Consider the following 14,640-nt stretch of genomic DNA (forward strand, 5'->3'; position numbering starts at 1 on the left):
GTGGGTAGATTAGACATGTTTTCACAAGCTGAAGAGTCACGAGCAAGAGGACGTGGTAATTTAAAACCGAGGTCAGTCATTGAGCATGGAAACAGGCCCTCAGGCTCAATTTGCCACGCCAGTCAAAATGCCCCATCTAAATTAGTCCCACCTGCCCACACTTTACCCATAACCCTCTAAACCTATCCTATCCATGCACCTGTCCAAATGTCTCTTAAACGTTATGATATTACATGCCTCAACTACCTCCTCCAGCAGTTCGTTCCATATATCTACTACCCATTTTGGGAAAAAGTTACCTCTAAGGTTCCTATTAAATCTTTCCCCGCTCACCTTAAAGAATAGAAATGTCTTTAATATAGACATTTTGTTTTCTCGCAGCAGGTAGTGAGTCTCAAGGTTGGAAGAGGACAGACCATTAGATATATTTAAGATGGAAATAGAGAAACATTTGAAAGACTGAGGAATTAACGAATCATAAGTGATAGGAACAGAATTAGGCCGTTCGGCCCATCAAGTCTACTCTGCCATTCAATCATGACTGATCTACCTTTCCCTCTTAACCCCATTCTCCTGCCTTCTCCCCATTACCTTTGACACCTGTACTGATCACGAATCTATATCTGCCTTAAAAAATCCATTGACTGGGCGTACACAGCCTTCTGTGGCAATGAATTCCACAGATTTGATACCCTCCGAGTAAAGAAATTCTCCCACATCTCCTTCCTAAAGGAATGTCCTTTAATTCTGAGGTTATGACCTCTGGTCCTAGATTCTCCCACTAGTGGAAACATCCTCTCCACATCTATATTCAGAATCTGTGGAAGTGTTACAGAAGAGGACTTGAGACCAGCATAGATCAGCCATGATCTATTGAATAGTGAGACATACTTGAGAGGCCGTACAAAGTTCCTTTTATCTTGGTTAGCACTGCTCTAAGACTCATGCTTGCACCAGTTCTACAAAACTGATTATTCATCCATATCAGCAAATCGAACTGGTAATATTTGCTGGCACTTTCTTTGCTGCAGATTAAGGGAAGGGACAAAGAGTATCTCAGGAACTCACTATACAGATGCTCCTCAGCTTACGATGGAGTTCCGTTCCGAGAAACCCATCGCAAACGGAAAATATTGTAAGTCGAAATGCATTTAATACACCTGATCACTTGGCCGGAAGCGAGCCGCGGCTCGCTACGGGTCGCTGCTGTTTGCACCATTGCAAAGTTGAAATATCGCAAGTCGAATCATCGTAAGCCGGGGAGCACCTGAACTGTAGGAAAGAGTGCTTAGTATAATTGCAAATCCGGTCATTAGTGCCAAAGCCATAGATCAAGCCAAGATAATTGAAGATGGCCATATGCTTATGATGAATCCTCCTGGCCACAATCCACTTCTCTCTGATTTTGCAATCTCTCCTTCTGACTCACAAGAGATGTACAGTCAAAGCATGAATTTCCTACCTTCCTCATCTAACATTCCCGACTTCATTCCAAAACCTTTTTACCATAAACCAAACCTTGTTCATTTCTCTCTTCAGGCAAGATCTCCCACATGGCCAAGCAAGAAGGCATCCTGATAGCTGATCTACCACATCCGATCATAATTTGATCTGCTTAGACTGCTAACATACAACATAGAAAATAGGTTGCAGAGTAGATCATTTGGTCCTTTGAGCCAGCACTGCCATTCAACATGATCATGGCTGATCATCCAAAATCAGTACCCGTTCTGGCTTTCCCCCCATATTCCTTGATTCCCTTAGTCCTAAGAGCTAAATCTAATTCTCTCTTTAAAACATCCAGTGAATTGGCCTCCACTGGATTTCCACAGAAACTCTCTGGGTGAAAAAGATTTTCCTAAATCTCAGCCCTTACTCTTAAACTGTGACCCCTGGTTCTGGACTCCCCCAACATCAGGAACATTTCTGTTGCATCTACTCTGTCCAATCCTCTAAGAATTTTATGTTTCTATAAGATCCCCTCTCATCCTTCTAAATTCCAGCGAATACAAGCCCAGTCGACCCATTCTTTCATCATATGTCAGTCCCGCCATCCTGGGAATTAACCTGGTGAACTTATGCTGCACTCTCTCAATAGCAATAATGTCCTTCCTCAAATTAGGAAATAAAAAATTGCACACAATACTCCAGGTGCAGTCTCACCAGGGCCCTGTCCAACTGCAGTAGGACCTCCTTGCTCCTAAACTCAAATCCTCTCCGAATGAAGGCCAACATGCCATTAGCTTTCTACACTGCCTGCTGCACCTGCATGCTTACTTTCAGTGACTGATGCACACCCAGGTCTTGTTGCACCTCCCCTTCTCCTAATCTGACACTATTCAGATAATAGGTAGACACAAAATGCTGGAGCAACTCAGCGGGTCAGGCAGCATCTCGGGAGAGAAGGAATGGGTGACGTTTTGAGACCCTTCTTCAGACTGAAGAAGGGTCTCGACCCGAAACGTCACCCATTCCTTTTCTTCCGAGATGCTGCCTGACCCGCTGAGTTGCTCCAGCATTTTGTGTCTAAAATCAATATCTGCAGTTTTTTTCCCTACCATTCAGATAATAATCTGCCTTCTTGTTCTTGCCACCAAAGTGGACAGCCTCACATTTATCCACATTATACTACATCTGCCATGCTTCGCCCACTCGCCCAACCTATGCAAGTCACTCTGCAGCCTCATAGCATCCTCCTCGCAGCTCACACTGCCACCCATCTTTGTGGCATCCGCAAACTTAGAGATCTTACATTAAATTCCCTCGTCTAAATTGTTAATATAGATTGTAAACAACTGGGGTCCCAGCACCGAGCCTTACGGCACCCCTCAAGTCACTGCCTGTTCTTCAGACTGAAGAAGGGTCTCGACCCGAAACGTCACCCATTCCTTTTCTTCCGAGCCAGGACCCGTTAATTTCTACTCTTTGCTTCCTGTCTGCCAATCAGTTCTCTCTCCATGTCAGTACCCTATCCCAATACCATGTGCTCTAATTTTGCACACTAGGCATTTTGAAAGTCCAGAAACACCACATCAACAGGCTCTCCCTTACCCATTCTAGTTGTTACATCCTCAAAAATTCCAAAAGATTAGTCAAGCATGATTTCCCCTTCATAAATCCATGTTAACTTTGACCGATTCCGTCACTGCTTTCCATAAGCGCTGCTATAACATCTTTAATAATCAACTCCAGCATCTTCCCCACTACCGATGCAAGGCTAACAGGTCTATAATTCCCCATTTTCTCTCTCCCTCCTTTCTTAAAAAGGGGAGTTACATTGGCTAACTTCCAGTCCACAGGGATTGATCCAGAGTCGAGAGAACATTAGAAAATGGTCACTAATGCATCCACGATTTCTAGGACCACCTCCTTGAGTACTCTGGGATGCTGACCATCAGGCCCTGGGGATTTATCTGCCTTCAGTCCCAACAGTTTACCTAACACCATTTTCTGGCAAATGTGGATTCCCTTCATTTCCTCCCTCCCACTAGATCCTCGGTCCAGGATTTCCAGGAGATTGTTTGTGTCTTCCTTAGTGACGACAGAGCCAAAGTACTTGTTTAACTGTTCTGTCATTTCCTTGTTTCTCATTATAAATTCACCTGTCTCTGACTGTAAGGGACCTCCATTCATCTTCACTAATCGTTTCCTTTTTACATACCTAAAGAAACTTTTACAGTCAGTTTTTATATTCCCCACAAGCTTTCTATCATGCTCTTCCCCCCCCCCCCCTCTTAATTAACCCCTTTGTCCTCTGTTGAGTTCTAAATTTCTCCCAGTCCTCTGGTTTGCTGCTTCTTCTGGCCAATTTATATGCATCTTCCTTGGATTTAACACTATCCTTGACTTCCCTATCAGTCACAGTTGAACTGCCTTCCCAGTTTTATTTTTTCGCCAAACAGGGATGAACAATTTAAGTAGCAACTAAGTAAATACGTGCTGCAGAAAAATCAGGACATTCTATTTGGAATTACAGTACACAGAAATTCATTTAATTATCTAAAATAAACAAATTTAACAAACAAAAAAACATTGCTTGGATCTCACACAATTGCCTGAGTCAGGTCCAAACTAACCTGTTATCTTATCTCGAACAAGTTTGCATGATTCAATTTCACCAATGCTCCCAAACAAACTTTTGAATTCTTCTTGTGTCATATTTTGAGGAAGATAGTTGACTATGAGGTTGGTTTTGCTGTCATCTGTTGGAACCCCTGTCTGCATCGGTGATGAGCAGTTCCTACTGTTGCTTGATGGACCGTTGGTAGTGTTTGTTGTAGGGCCATTTGACACCTGAGGTTCCATGGTGCTAATTATCTAAGAAATAATACGAAGTACATATATGTTAATAAAGAATTCAAAATTTGATCGAACTGTTTTAAATATCACAATGAATATAAAAAAGATTACTGCCACATTCTGGCATTGTATTCCATTACAGATTTTTATTCAGTCATTAGGTTCAGAAAAAATCCTTTGCATCCTTAATGTAAGACAAATGTACAGTGCCTTTAGAAATGTACTGGCTTATTAGAGATATGCATTTGTTAAATGAGATACATTTGATATAGGTTTTAAGAGGCAATGGATTAAATAAAACACACAGCACGTGAAGAAAGTTTGTTTGCAATTAGTAAGAAAAAGTTAGGATGAGTGTTTCTTGGAATCGAGGAATTACAAAATTGGTTCAAGGTCAATATTTAATCAATTTTTACCCTTTGTATATATGGATAGTTTGAACTTGTATGTAGGGAGTAGGTTTCTAAATTTTTAATGCCACTAAAATAAGATTAAGGTGTCGAGACAACAACCTTTCTCTCAATGTCAGCAAGACTGGGATAGTGATCAACTTCAGGAAGTCAACACATACTCCAGTTTGCATTGATGGTGCCGAAGTAGAGTGGTTAAAAACTTCAAATTCCTAGGAATACTGCTTGACCTGCTGAGCTACTCCAGCATTTTGTGAAATGAATCAAATTCCTAGGAGTCAATATTACCAACAACTTCCCCTGGATCACCCATATCGAAGAAACGACCAAGAAAGCACACCAACGTCTCGACTTCCTTAGAAGGGTTAGGAAGTTCAGCATGTCCCCTACAATTTTCACCAACTTCTACCGATGCACCATAGAAAGCATTTTATCTGGATGCATCACAGCTCCATCCAAGACCGCAAGATATAGTAGCGAATTGTGGACACAGCCCAGACCATCACACAAACTAACCTCTCTTCCATTGACTCCATTTATACCTCACGCTGCCTCAGCAAGGCTAGCAGCACAATCAAGGATGAATCACACCCAGGCTACTCCCTCTTCTCCCCTCTCCCATCAGGCAAAAGGTATAGAAGTGTGAAAACGCCACCTCCAGATTCAGGGTTTCTTCCCAGCTGTTATCAGGCAACTGAATCATCCTACCACAACCAGAGCACAGTGCTGAACTACCATCTACCTCTGGTGACCCTCAGAATATCGTTGATCGGACGTTGCTGGCTTTATCTTGCACTAAATGTTATTCCCTTATCATGTATCTACAGATGCTCCCCGGCTTACGATGCTTCGACTTACAATATTTTGACTTTGCGATGGTGCAAACGGCAGCTCGCTTCCGACCACGTGATCAGGTGTATTAAATGCATTCCGACTTACGATATTTTCGGTTTCCGATGGGTTTCTCGGAACGTAACCCCATCGTAAGTTGAGGAGCACCTGTATACACCGTAAATGGCTCAACTGTAATCATGTATTGTTTTTCTGCTGACTGGATAGCACGCAACAAAAGTTTTTCACTGTATGATGGTACACGTGACAATAAATTAAACTGAACAGTGATGGAGACAGTAGTCAAATGGAGAGAAGATAGTCAAATGGAGAGAAAGCTGTAAGGTACAATGTAGAATACAGAACAGTACAGCACAAGAACAAGCTCTTGGGTCCACAATGTCTGTGATGATCTTGATGCCAGCACACAACCCATATTCCTTCATTTCCTGCATATCCAGATGCCTATCCAAAAGTCTTTTAAATCCCACTAACGTATCCACAACCACTACCATGCCAGGAACTCACCACCTTCTGTGTAAAAAACTTGATCCGTTCATCTCCTTTAAACTTTGCCCCTCTCACCTTAAAACTATGCATTCTAGTATTTGATTTTTCCATTCTAGGAAAAAAGATTCTGACTGTCTATCCTATCCATGCCTCTCATATTATATACATAATATTAATATTATCAGATCTCTGCACAACCTCTGCCGTTCCAGAGGAAACAATCCAAGTCTGTCCTACCTTTCCTTGTGGCAAATACCCCCTAATCTTGGCATAATTCTGGTAAACTCCTGTGCACCCTTTCCAAAGCCTCCATATCTATCTGTAATGGGGCGACCAACTCTACACACAGTACTCCAAATGCAGCCTAACCAAAGTAATCTAAAACTGAATCATGACTTCCTTACTTTTAGACTCAATGCCCTGACTTATGAAAGCAAGCATACTATATGCCTTCATTACTCGTGTAGGCTTGTAGTAGTGTTATATCATATACTTCACGTGGACAAGGGAGCACAAAACAAGAGTTTATAGTCAACAAAAAGTCAATGAATGATGTGGAAATGTTCAAATACGTATGCAGGCCAGGGAATTTTCTCAAGGTTCACCCAATCAGCTAAGTTGGTGAAAATTGTATTCATGTTTACATAGAGTTTCTGTTGATATTTACTAAAGTTACAACCACTGTATGAGAATGTTAAACTATTATAAGTGATATTTTGTTGCATTAATAAACACAGGCACATAAAAGAAATATCAACAGCAAAATTGTAAATATATGTTGTACAAGAATGTACAAATTAATGAAAATTCTACAGAAAACTTTGGTTGAATCACAGATGGAGTATTTTACATAATTTGGGTATTCCATTATTGAAAATACATTGGGAGCATTGATTCAGTACAGATTAGATTCACCAGGATATTGTCAGAAAGGGAGATTCAAACTGGTGAAGTGGCTTGAGAAACAGCTGCTGCTATCACATCTTGCATTGATGTGAATTAAGTGGGGAAACACATCCTGAATGGTGTTGAGCTGTTTGAGTTAGCTGAATGGAGAGCATTCCACCTCTACTGATTTGGATGTTATGTGTAATATTAAATCTTTGAGGGGTGAGGAGGCAGGTCACATGGCAAAGATGCTCAATTTCTGACCTACTCTGCTTAGATGAAGTACTTGCATGGCTGGTACAGTTGTTTCCAGTTAATAATTTTGATGATGAGACACTCTGTGATGGTGATACATGAAATAGGACTAGCAAAGAACAAGTATGAATACAAAGGGCAGATGTATTATAATTGTTGCAAACCTTATGTGATCTACTAAATTTTATGTATTTGGTTAGTAAATCATTGCGGATATTTTTAACATTGGAAAAAAAAATGAAACAGGAAATTTAATATGCCCTACACCACTGACAGGAAAATCTGCAGGATGCACTGCAGATGATCAATCTGATATCTCAATTATAAGTGACTCAAAGTATAAATGACCAGTACTGAGTTTTCTTTTGTAAATAACTTGTCAAAGATCACTGTAAAATTCAACAAACACCTCCAATGCTCAACGTTAAAATAATGAAATTTACCCTGAACAGAATCACACAAAGGTAAATTGATGGTTCACCGAGTCTTTGCCATCTTTAGTCATGAGCAATTCAGTTTGCCTTCTACCCTCTCCACATAACCCTGTAATATTTTTTAACTCAAATACTTATCCAATTCCCTTTTAATGCTGCACTTGAATTCGCATCGCAGATTTTAACTACTCAGTATGCAAAAATAAGTATTCTTTGTATCACTTTTGATTCTTTTGCTAATCACTCTCATTCTACAATCTCTGGTATTTAACCCTTCCCCCTCTACTGTGTCTTGACTCATTGTGATCCTATATATTTTATCAGGCTCTTCTATTCTAAAAACAGCAATCTCAGCTTCTCCAGACTATTCGCATCACTGAAATCCCTCATCCTTGGAAACACACTGTGCACCATTAGGTAATCTTTTATTTTCTTATTTTTCAAGTAACTATCCACACTTAGATAAACAGATAACATTGCAAAGTGTCACGTCTCAATAACTGAACAGAGACTGTGTATTTAAATATGTATTAAATTGAGTCATGCAAAATAATGCACAATGCAAATGCCAAAAATAACTTGCTGCTTCAGTCTTTAATAACTTGATAACATGGTAAAATTTCACCAGTTACAAACCTCCCGTAATTATTTTTGCTTTATTATAAATTTCCATGAAGGACAAGAGAGGCTGCATCAGCCATTACGCAGCAGCAGACACTGGTATCAGTAGCAAAAACAGCAAGGCTATCATTGTTTAATCACAAGCACAGCAAAAAAAACCAACCTTTTTTAATGTGATGACTGGAGAAACCGGCATGGTTCAATGACTTGCCACATTTGTGAATCTTGCACTGATAATGTTGCATTTATACCAAAAAGCATTTAAATGTCTGAATAAAATGCATACAATTAGGGTCCAATATTAAAAAACAAATCTGCCTTAGCATCTTTACCCTTTTAAACTTTGCAGTATATATCCTAAAATAACATATCCATTTCTTTCTACTCAATTGACTTCCTTCCTTTATCCAGTTATTTTGAGACACCATGAACACTAACACCACCACCCCTCCCCAAAAACAATTATCCAGCAAATTTTTGCATTCAATTACATCCTTTTCAAAGATTATTCTTTCAAAATCATGTATAGTCTAAGCTCCAGATACCACAAAAGTGGATTACAGGTTTTACAGATGTATTGCTGCAAATTGAGCTCTCGTTAAAGTTGCATTGCTACAAGTTGAGCCCTTTCAATTGCAAAATTGAGCAGCCTTGTGCTAAACCTGCAATACTTATGTTTCACTGCAACTAAACTCCATCGGAGAAATGAATAAATCCAAATAATTTCAAGTTATGCGCAGATGCAGCTAAACAAAATTCCATAAAATGCAATTTACTGTTTCATAGCACCGGAAATGTGAACTTGTCAATATTTAATGATTACTAATCAAATCAGAATAATGTATTCCAAAATTATCACAATTTGCAAACTTCTTTACATTACACCACAAAGCCACTGATGTAAAAAAAAAAATATTACTAAAGTCTAAGAATCCAGTTGAATTCATGTCTATAAATAGAATATTGTTGGTAGCCTGGAAATGCAGGCAGAAGGTTGATTTGAGTTGATGACAAAAGGCTATAATTGAGATTGTGTTTGCACTGCTTATGATAAGCACCTAATTATAATAACTTTTTTTGCAAGACTATACTCATAATATGATTGCTAGTCTAATACTTTTTCTGCAAGACAAATAGCAACAAGCAATCTCATCAGATATTAATTGTAAATAATTGTAATTTCTTGGATCAATTATGGTCTGAATTAATTTCATCTAAAGAAACTTTAATGATTTCATTCAGAAAAGATTCTCACTGCATTTTTCAATACCACATTAAAAGGATTTCTTTAGCTGTTACTGATTTTTTTGTCATAAATGCAACAGGACTGAAATTCATGGAAGAATGTTCGAATAAAACGTAATAGGCTCTTGAATAATAACTTTTCAAAAACAAAATCTTTGCAAAATATTGATGTTTGCTGAATCAAGTTTCGATTTTCTGAATGTTCTTCACATCATTAAAAGGGAATTTGATATTTAATGACATTTAAATTATTTCATTTTCAAATAATTTTCACAAATTTCTCATGGAATATTTACATTAAATGAGAAAAATAACATAATAATATTATAAAATTGGTTTAGTTATAGACACCAAAACTTCTAATTTAAGAATGATTTATTTTGTATCTTATCAGAAATGTATTAACATTAAAATATTTAAAGTGAAATTGTTACATTTCAGATATTTCAAGAATACTTTACACAAAAAGAAACACCTAATTATATTACACAAGTATAGAAATAAGTACTCTACACACATTACATTGATATGTGACAAGCAACACATATTTTTGTTAAACCTTTCACCTTCAGATGATCTGTCCAATTAAAATTTGTCGTGCAATGTGTTTCTTAACTCACGGGCCTTACTAAATTCTTCGTGATCTAATATTATTTTGCACTATGATATTCTCAGGTCATCAAAATAGTTTTCCAAAAACAATATGCTAATTCCAAAAGGATAAACTTAACAGATTCCAGAAATTGAATAATGCAAGGTATTGTTACTACCTCAGGTTAATAGTCAGTCATCTTTGCTTTCAATTCCTCAAGCTGAATGCATCATTCTTATTAATATAAAGACTAATTCATTCATCTTTACTAAAACAAAACACCTTTGCTTAATTGTTATAACTTTACAGCATTATGATCTACCACATATTCAAATAGTTGTATTGGTAGATAATACAGAATATCTGTTGAAAAATTCAAGCAATGATCACAAACCACTCCTCTCAGTGTAGTCCCATCGGAGTGCAGATTCATTGGTTTAGAGTTTATATATAAAAAATTTAATTTACTCATTGGCTCATATAATTTTTACTCCTTTGACAAGTTGGTTTCTACACTAAGACAGTCCAATTAAATATATTATTTACTTTTAAAGTACCAATGTCTAATAAAAGCCTAAACTGAGGTAGCCTCCAGTTGGGAACATAAATAACACCTTTTGAAACAATTAAAGTTGTGGCTCTCATTGAATGGAAGAGACAATCACAGTGCCTTTCTACTGTTTGCTTCATGGTATTCCCATATGACTGCCACCTGCTCTCAGTTCAAGCTTCCTTTAGCTTGTTTCCCTGGCAACCTTTCACAGGCTTTTCCTTCTAGCTATCACTTTCAGTTCAGCTGTTCAATCTAATCTTATTTATATTACACCCATCAAAACAAGTAGCTGATGAAAAATGCCTACAGAACACTATGAATGGAAAATAAATGAATAATTCTATATACCTCTTAAAATAGTCATGACGAAAACATGCTTGATCTTCATAGACCTCAAAAATATGGTTATAAAGCCAAATGTCATTCCTCTAGGAAGACAAAGGCCCGATGTTTTCAAATATTATAATAAACAAAGAACATGTTATTGAGAGCGAGGAAAACAGCACATCTTGTTAAGACCTACCATTTTTAAACCACCCCACTCCATTTTTGATTAGCAAGAGATTTCTGGTCTTCAGTTAATCAAAACCAAAAGGGCGTTACGTAGGGCATGCCTCGCTACAACATTCATATAATCAAGTGACAACAATTCAACATATAACAGTACACAAGCCTCCTCCTCTCTGATGAGGTCACGATGGCAAACTCTTTGAAATACAATATGCAGTTGTACGGTACTCACATAAATCACATTCTTTAAATCATTGTAACCATTGTAAGGTACTTTCGCCCACTCCCTCTCTTCCCCCCCCCTTCCCACCCACTCTCATGCCTGGATATTAAATACATTTTCAGATTTTGTTGTTTTCTTACAAATAGATTTTCTCTAATGCATAAATAGTAAAATGTATAATACATTGAACCATTTTGGTACATTTCCAAGCAAAATAAAATTATACTAAGCCGCAGTACCTACCATAACCATTCTCACTGCAAAGGATTATATGTTTTTGAACTTGAAATCTTCAGAGGACTTTTGATATTTCAATTCCTTTGTTAAGATCCAAAAAAAACCAGTGGAATTGTTTCCATAAAATAAAATTATAAAGCAGTAATGAATTTAAGTTGCCGGAGACAAACCGGTCCAGAGAATTGGCTGGCTGCTTTACCCTTTTACTCCCATTTATGGGACCATCTGTCACGACTGTTCATATCCGATTGGCTAGAAAAATAAAAGGCTGTCATGACATCAGCTCCTATTGAAATTAGCTTTTACAAGATTGACGATGTTAATGATGCAGTGACCTCTATCCATAACAGAGAAAAGCTTTTGAACTGCACCACGTCCCTGGTAATTAGGCCAGAATTAAGAAACCCAACACACACACACACAAATACTCAATTTTGTTTGCTATAAATTTGCAAGTCACATCAATAATTTGCAATCTGCAGAAGTCAAAATGCCATATCTCAAACATGCTTCAATGCCTGCATCTCATATCCATTGTCAGGCAAACGGAGCTTTTCAATTTCTTCCATCTTATCTACTCAGACAGTTGCTTTTCAAGATGTGCATAATTAATGTAAAATCTTCAGCCCACACACTATTTTATGTATAAATAAGAAAGTTACACAGAGATACTGACATTTATTTCAGGAATTAGTGCCTTCAATTGCTTTTTCCCCTTAAACAATTATTTTCTATTATTTATCCAAAATGAACATGTTCTGACATGATATTCAGAACTATTCCAATAATATGTACTGGCATTGTATGACTTGAAACAAAATGTTATACTCTGGTCTTTCAAATCCTTCTATTTCAAGTTAAGCAATACAATATTTATTCTCAATATAAATGTAAAAATAATGTGAACCAGTCAATGTTATTTTTCTGGTAACTTTTAAAAGATAAATAACTTCTCCTAACATGAGCAGTGGAACCAACACAACCTGAAAACACAAATTTGTTTCTGAGAAAATAAAGTACATTGATAAAGAAATAAAAATTTGTGGTAAATTAATGAACATGTGAGAATTTTGGTTTGGTCATAATTCAAATAGTCAAGTCAATGAAACGGTTCCATAAGTGGAACACAAACATGCTTTGGCAACAATATAAAATAAATAAGGCACGGTTTTAGTTTGTGTCAAATGAAAACCTTGTCTTAGTACTCCACATTAGGTGGCGGATCATATCTTTTCCACCAAAAGCTTTTCCTTGCTTTAAAAAAGAAATCACTTCCACCAATGAAGTTGATAGGGCCCACTTTCTATGAAAAGTGATCAGGTAATGTTGATCTTCAAAACCTTCATGACAGTTGTCTGCAATCACCATGATCTCTCATCAGTGCCTGATTAACAAGCTGTTTATCTCTACGGTTATAGGTACCTTAGGATCAGTAGCTGTCAAGCTCACAGAATCCTGATTGACCATATTCCAACCCTGATTGACCATATTCCAACTCTGATTGACCATATTCTTCTGCATTTTGACATAATAAACACAATAACATTTTAGGCATTAAACATAGAATATAAATGAATCTATTGAACAACACAAAATAATCCATTATAATAATGTTTGACTTTTTAAACGAATTACCAAAATGCTGTAACTATTTTATTTGATTGAAAATAGTTATGCAGTCTATGTGGAAACATTTATCAGAAAGCAGGCATACTGTACCTCATTATTGTATAAAGCAACATGCCAATTTCAAACATTTCACTGAATAGTTCAGTTTTACACAATCAAAATACTTCTTTTGAAACACATTTAACCAAAACGTCCATATAAGGGACGTTGTTTTCAACTGATTATATATACGACGGATTGGTCATTTCTTCTTTAGTCTTAGTCCGCAGTAACCTCACAGACAACAGTACAATTTCTTCCCTTATCTAATTCACATAAAGACGGCGTTAGATGTATTGCTCAGTCAGATTTTGTTACTTCAATATGGCTGTTGAGCAAAATATTCTCCTCCAGTTACAGTTCTCCGAATTACCACAAGGTGAGCAGTGTTCACAAAGTAATTTTTTTTCCTACATCTTTTAATGCTTACTTCAGATACATGTCCCTTTATACTAAAAAAGCAGAAATATTACGACATAAAATTAAGACTTTGTAATAGGGAATATGAACAAATTTACGAAGAAACTTGAAAAACTAAAGATATTAAAAAGGCAAATACTGAAACTGAAAGCTTTCTAATAATTAATTGATTATCTTGATCCCAAATAATTAAATCTCATTCAATTAGAAGACCGTGAATTGCATAGTAAGATCCGTTAATATCACAGACCACTTTATAATTTTATCTTCCATGCCCACTTCATTGGTCTGGAGACTTCACCCCAAACTATGAATCTTTTTCTGCCTGCAGGAATTCTGATTCACAAGTCAGTCCCCCTGGCCTTTTTATGCTCTTTGGATCACTTAATTACTACCTGCCAACATGACAATAGCCTCAACTTTTCCATGATCCTTTACATACCCTAACATTGTACCTCCCATCTACCTTTGAATCTGCAGCACTCCTATATTTAGGAACAACCCAACATTGTCTCAAAAATGTTTGGACAAAAGCAGTTTGTTGTTTAGCAAAGTAATCGGTATGGTGATTTCCAGTTCTCTAATATATTCCAGTTTTCCAGTTCTCTAATATATTCTCATATTTCTGTTTGTACTAGGATCCATCACTGAACATCAGATCACTATCTCTCAGACAGTTACTGCCCTCATTTTCGCAGGAATTCTACCCTATGCTGCCTCAAACCTCATAGTTCCCCAACACTGCACAAGATAAACAGATCTGGGTGCACCCAGATCCATTCTTTTCCAAGCTTAAACATGCTAGTTTTCCAAATTTTCCCAGTTCTGAAGAAATGTCATAGACCTGAAACATTCATTCTGTTTCTTGTTCCACAGATGCTGCCTAACCTAATTAATGTTTCCAGCATTTACTATTTTTATTCAATATTTGCTTTCTATTACAA

The 14,640-nt window shown here is 37.2% G+C and overlaps 1 protein-coding gene across 11 annotated transcripts in view; it reads right to left on the minus strand.

Annotated features, from left to right (window-relative positions):
- Positions 1-13,465, minus strand: part of elavl4 (ELAV like neuron-specific RNA binding protein 4) — a 69,952-nt gene extending 56,487 nt beyond the window's left edge. For 7 of the 11 annotated variants that reach the window (XM_078408566.1, XM_078408565.1, XM_078408561.1 and 4 more), the window contains exons 1-2: positions 11,162-11,259; positions 4,077-4,317 (exon numbers count right to left, since the gene is read on the minus strand). In XM_078408566.1, coding sequence (XP_078264692.1) covers positions 4,077-4,317; positions 11,162-11,185 — 265 coding nt within the window. In that variant the 5' untranslated portion in view covers positions 11,186-11,259. Of the gene's footprint in view, positions 1-4,076; positions 4,318-11,161; positions 11,260-11,380; positions 11,428-11,614; positions 11,860-13,327 lie in introns of those variants that run through there. The other 4 variants (XM_078408563.1, XM_078408558.1, XM_078408559.1 and 1 more) reach the window with 3 other exon arrangements.
- Positions 13,466-14,640: the final 1,175 nt, after the last annotated feature.

Source organism: Rhinoraja longicauda, chromosome 11 (assembly GCF_053455715.1).
Source record: "Rhinoraja longicauda isolate Sanriku21f chromosome 11, sRhiLon1.1, whole genome shotgun sequence".
Classification (NCBI taxonomy): Eukaryota; Metazoa; Chordata; class Chondrichthyes; order Rajiformes; family Arhynchobatidae; genus Rhinoraja; species Rhinoraja longicauda.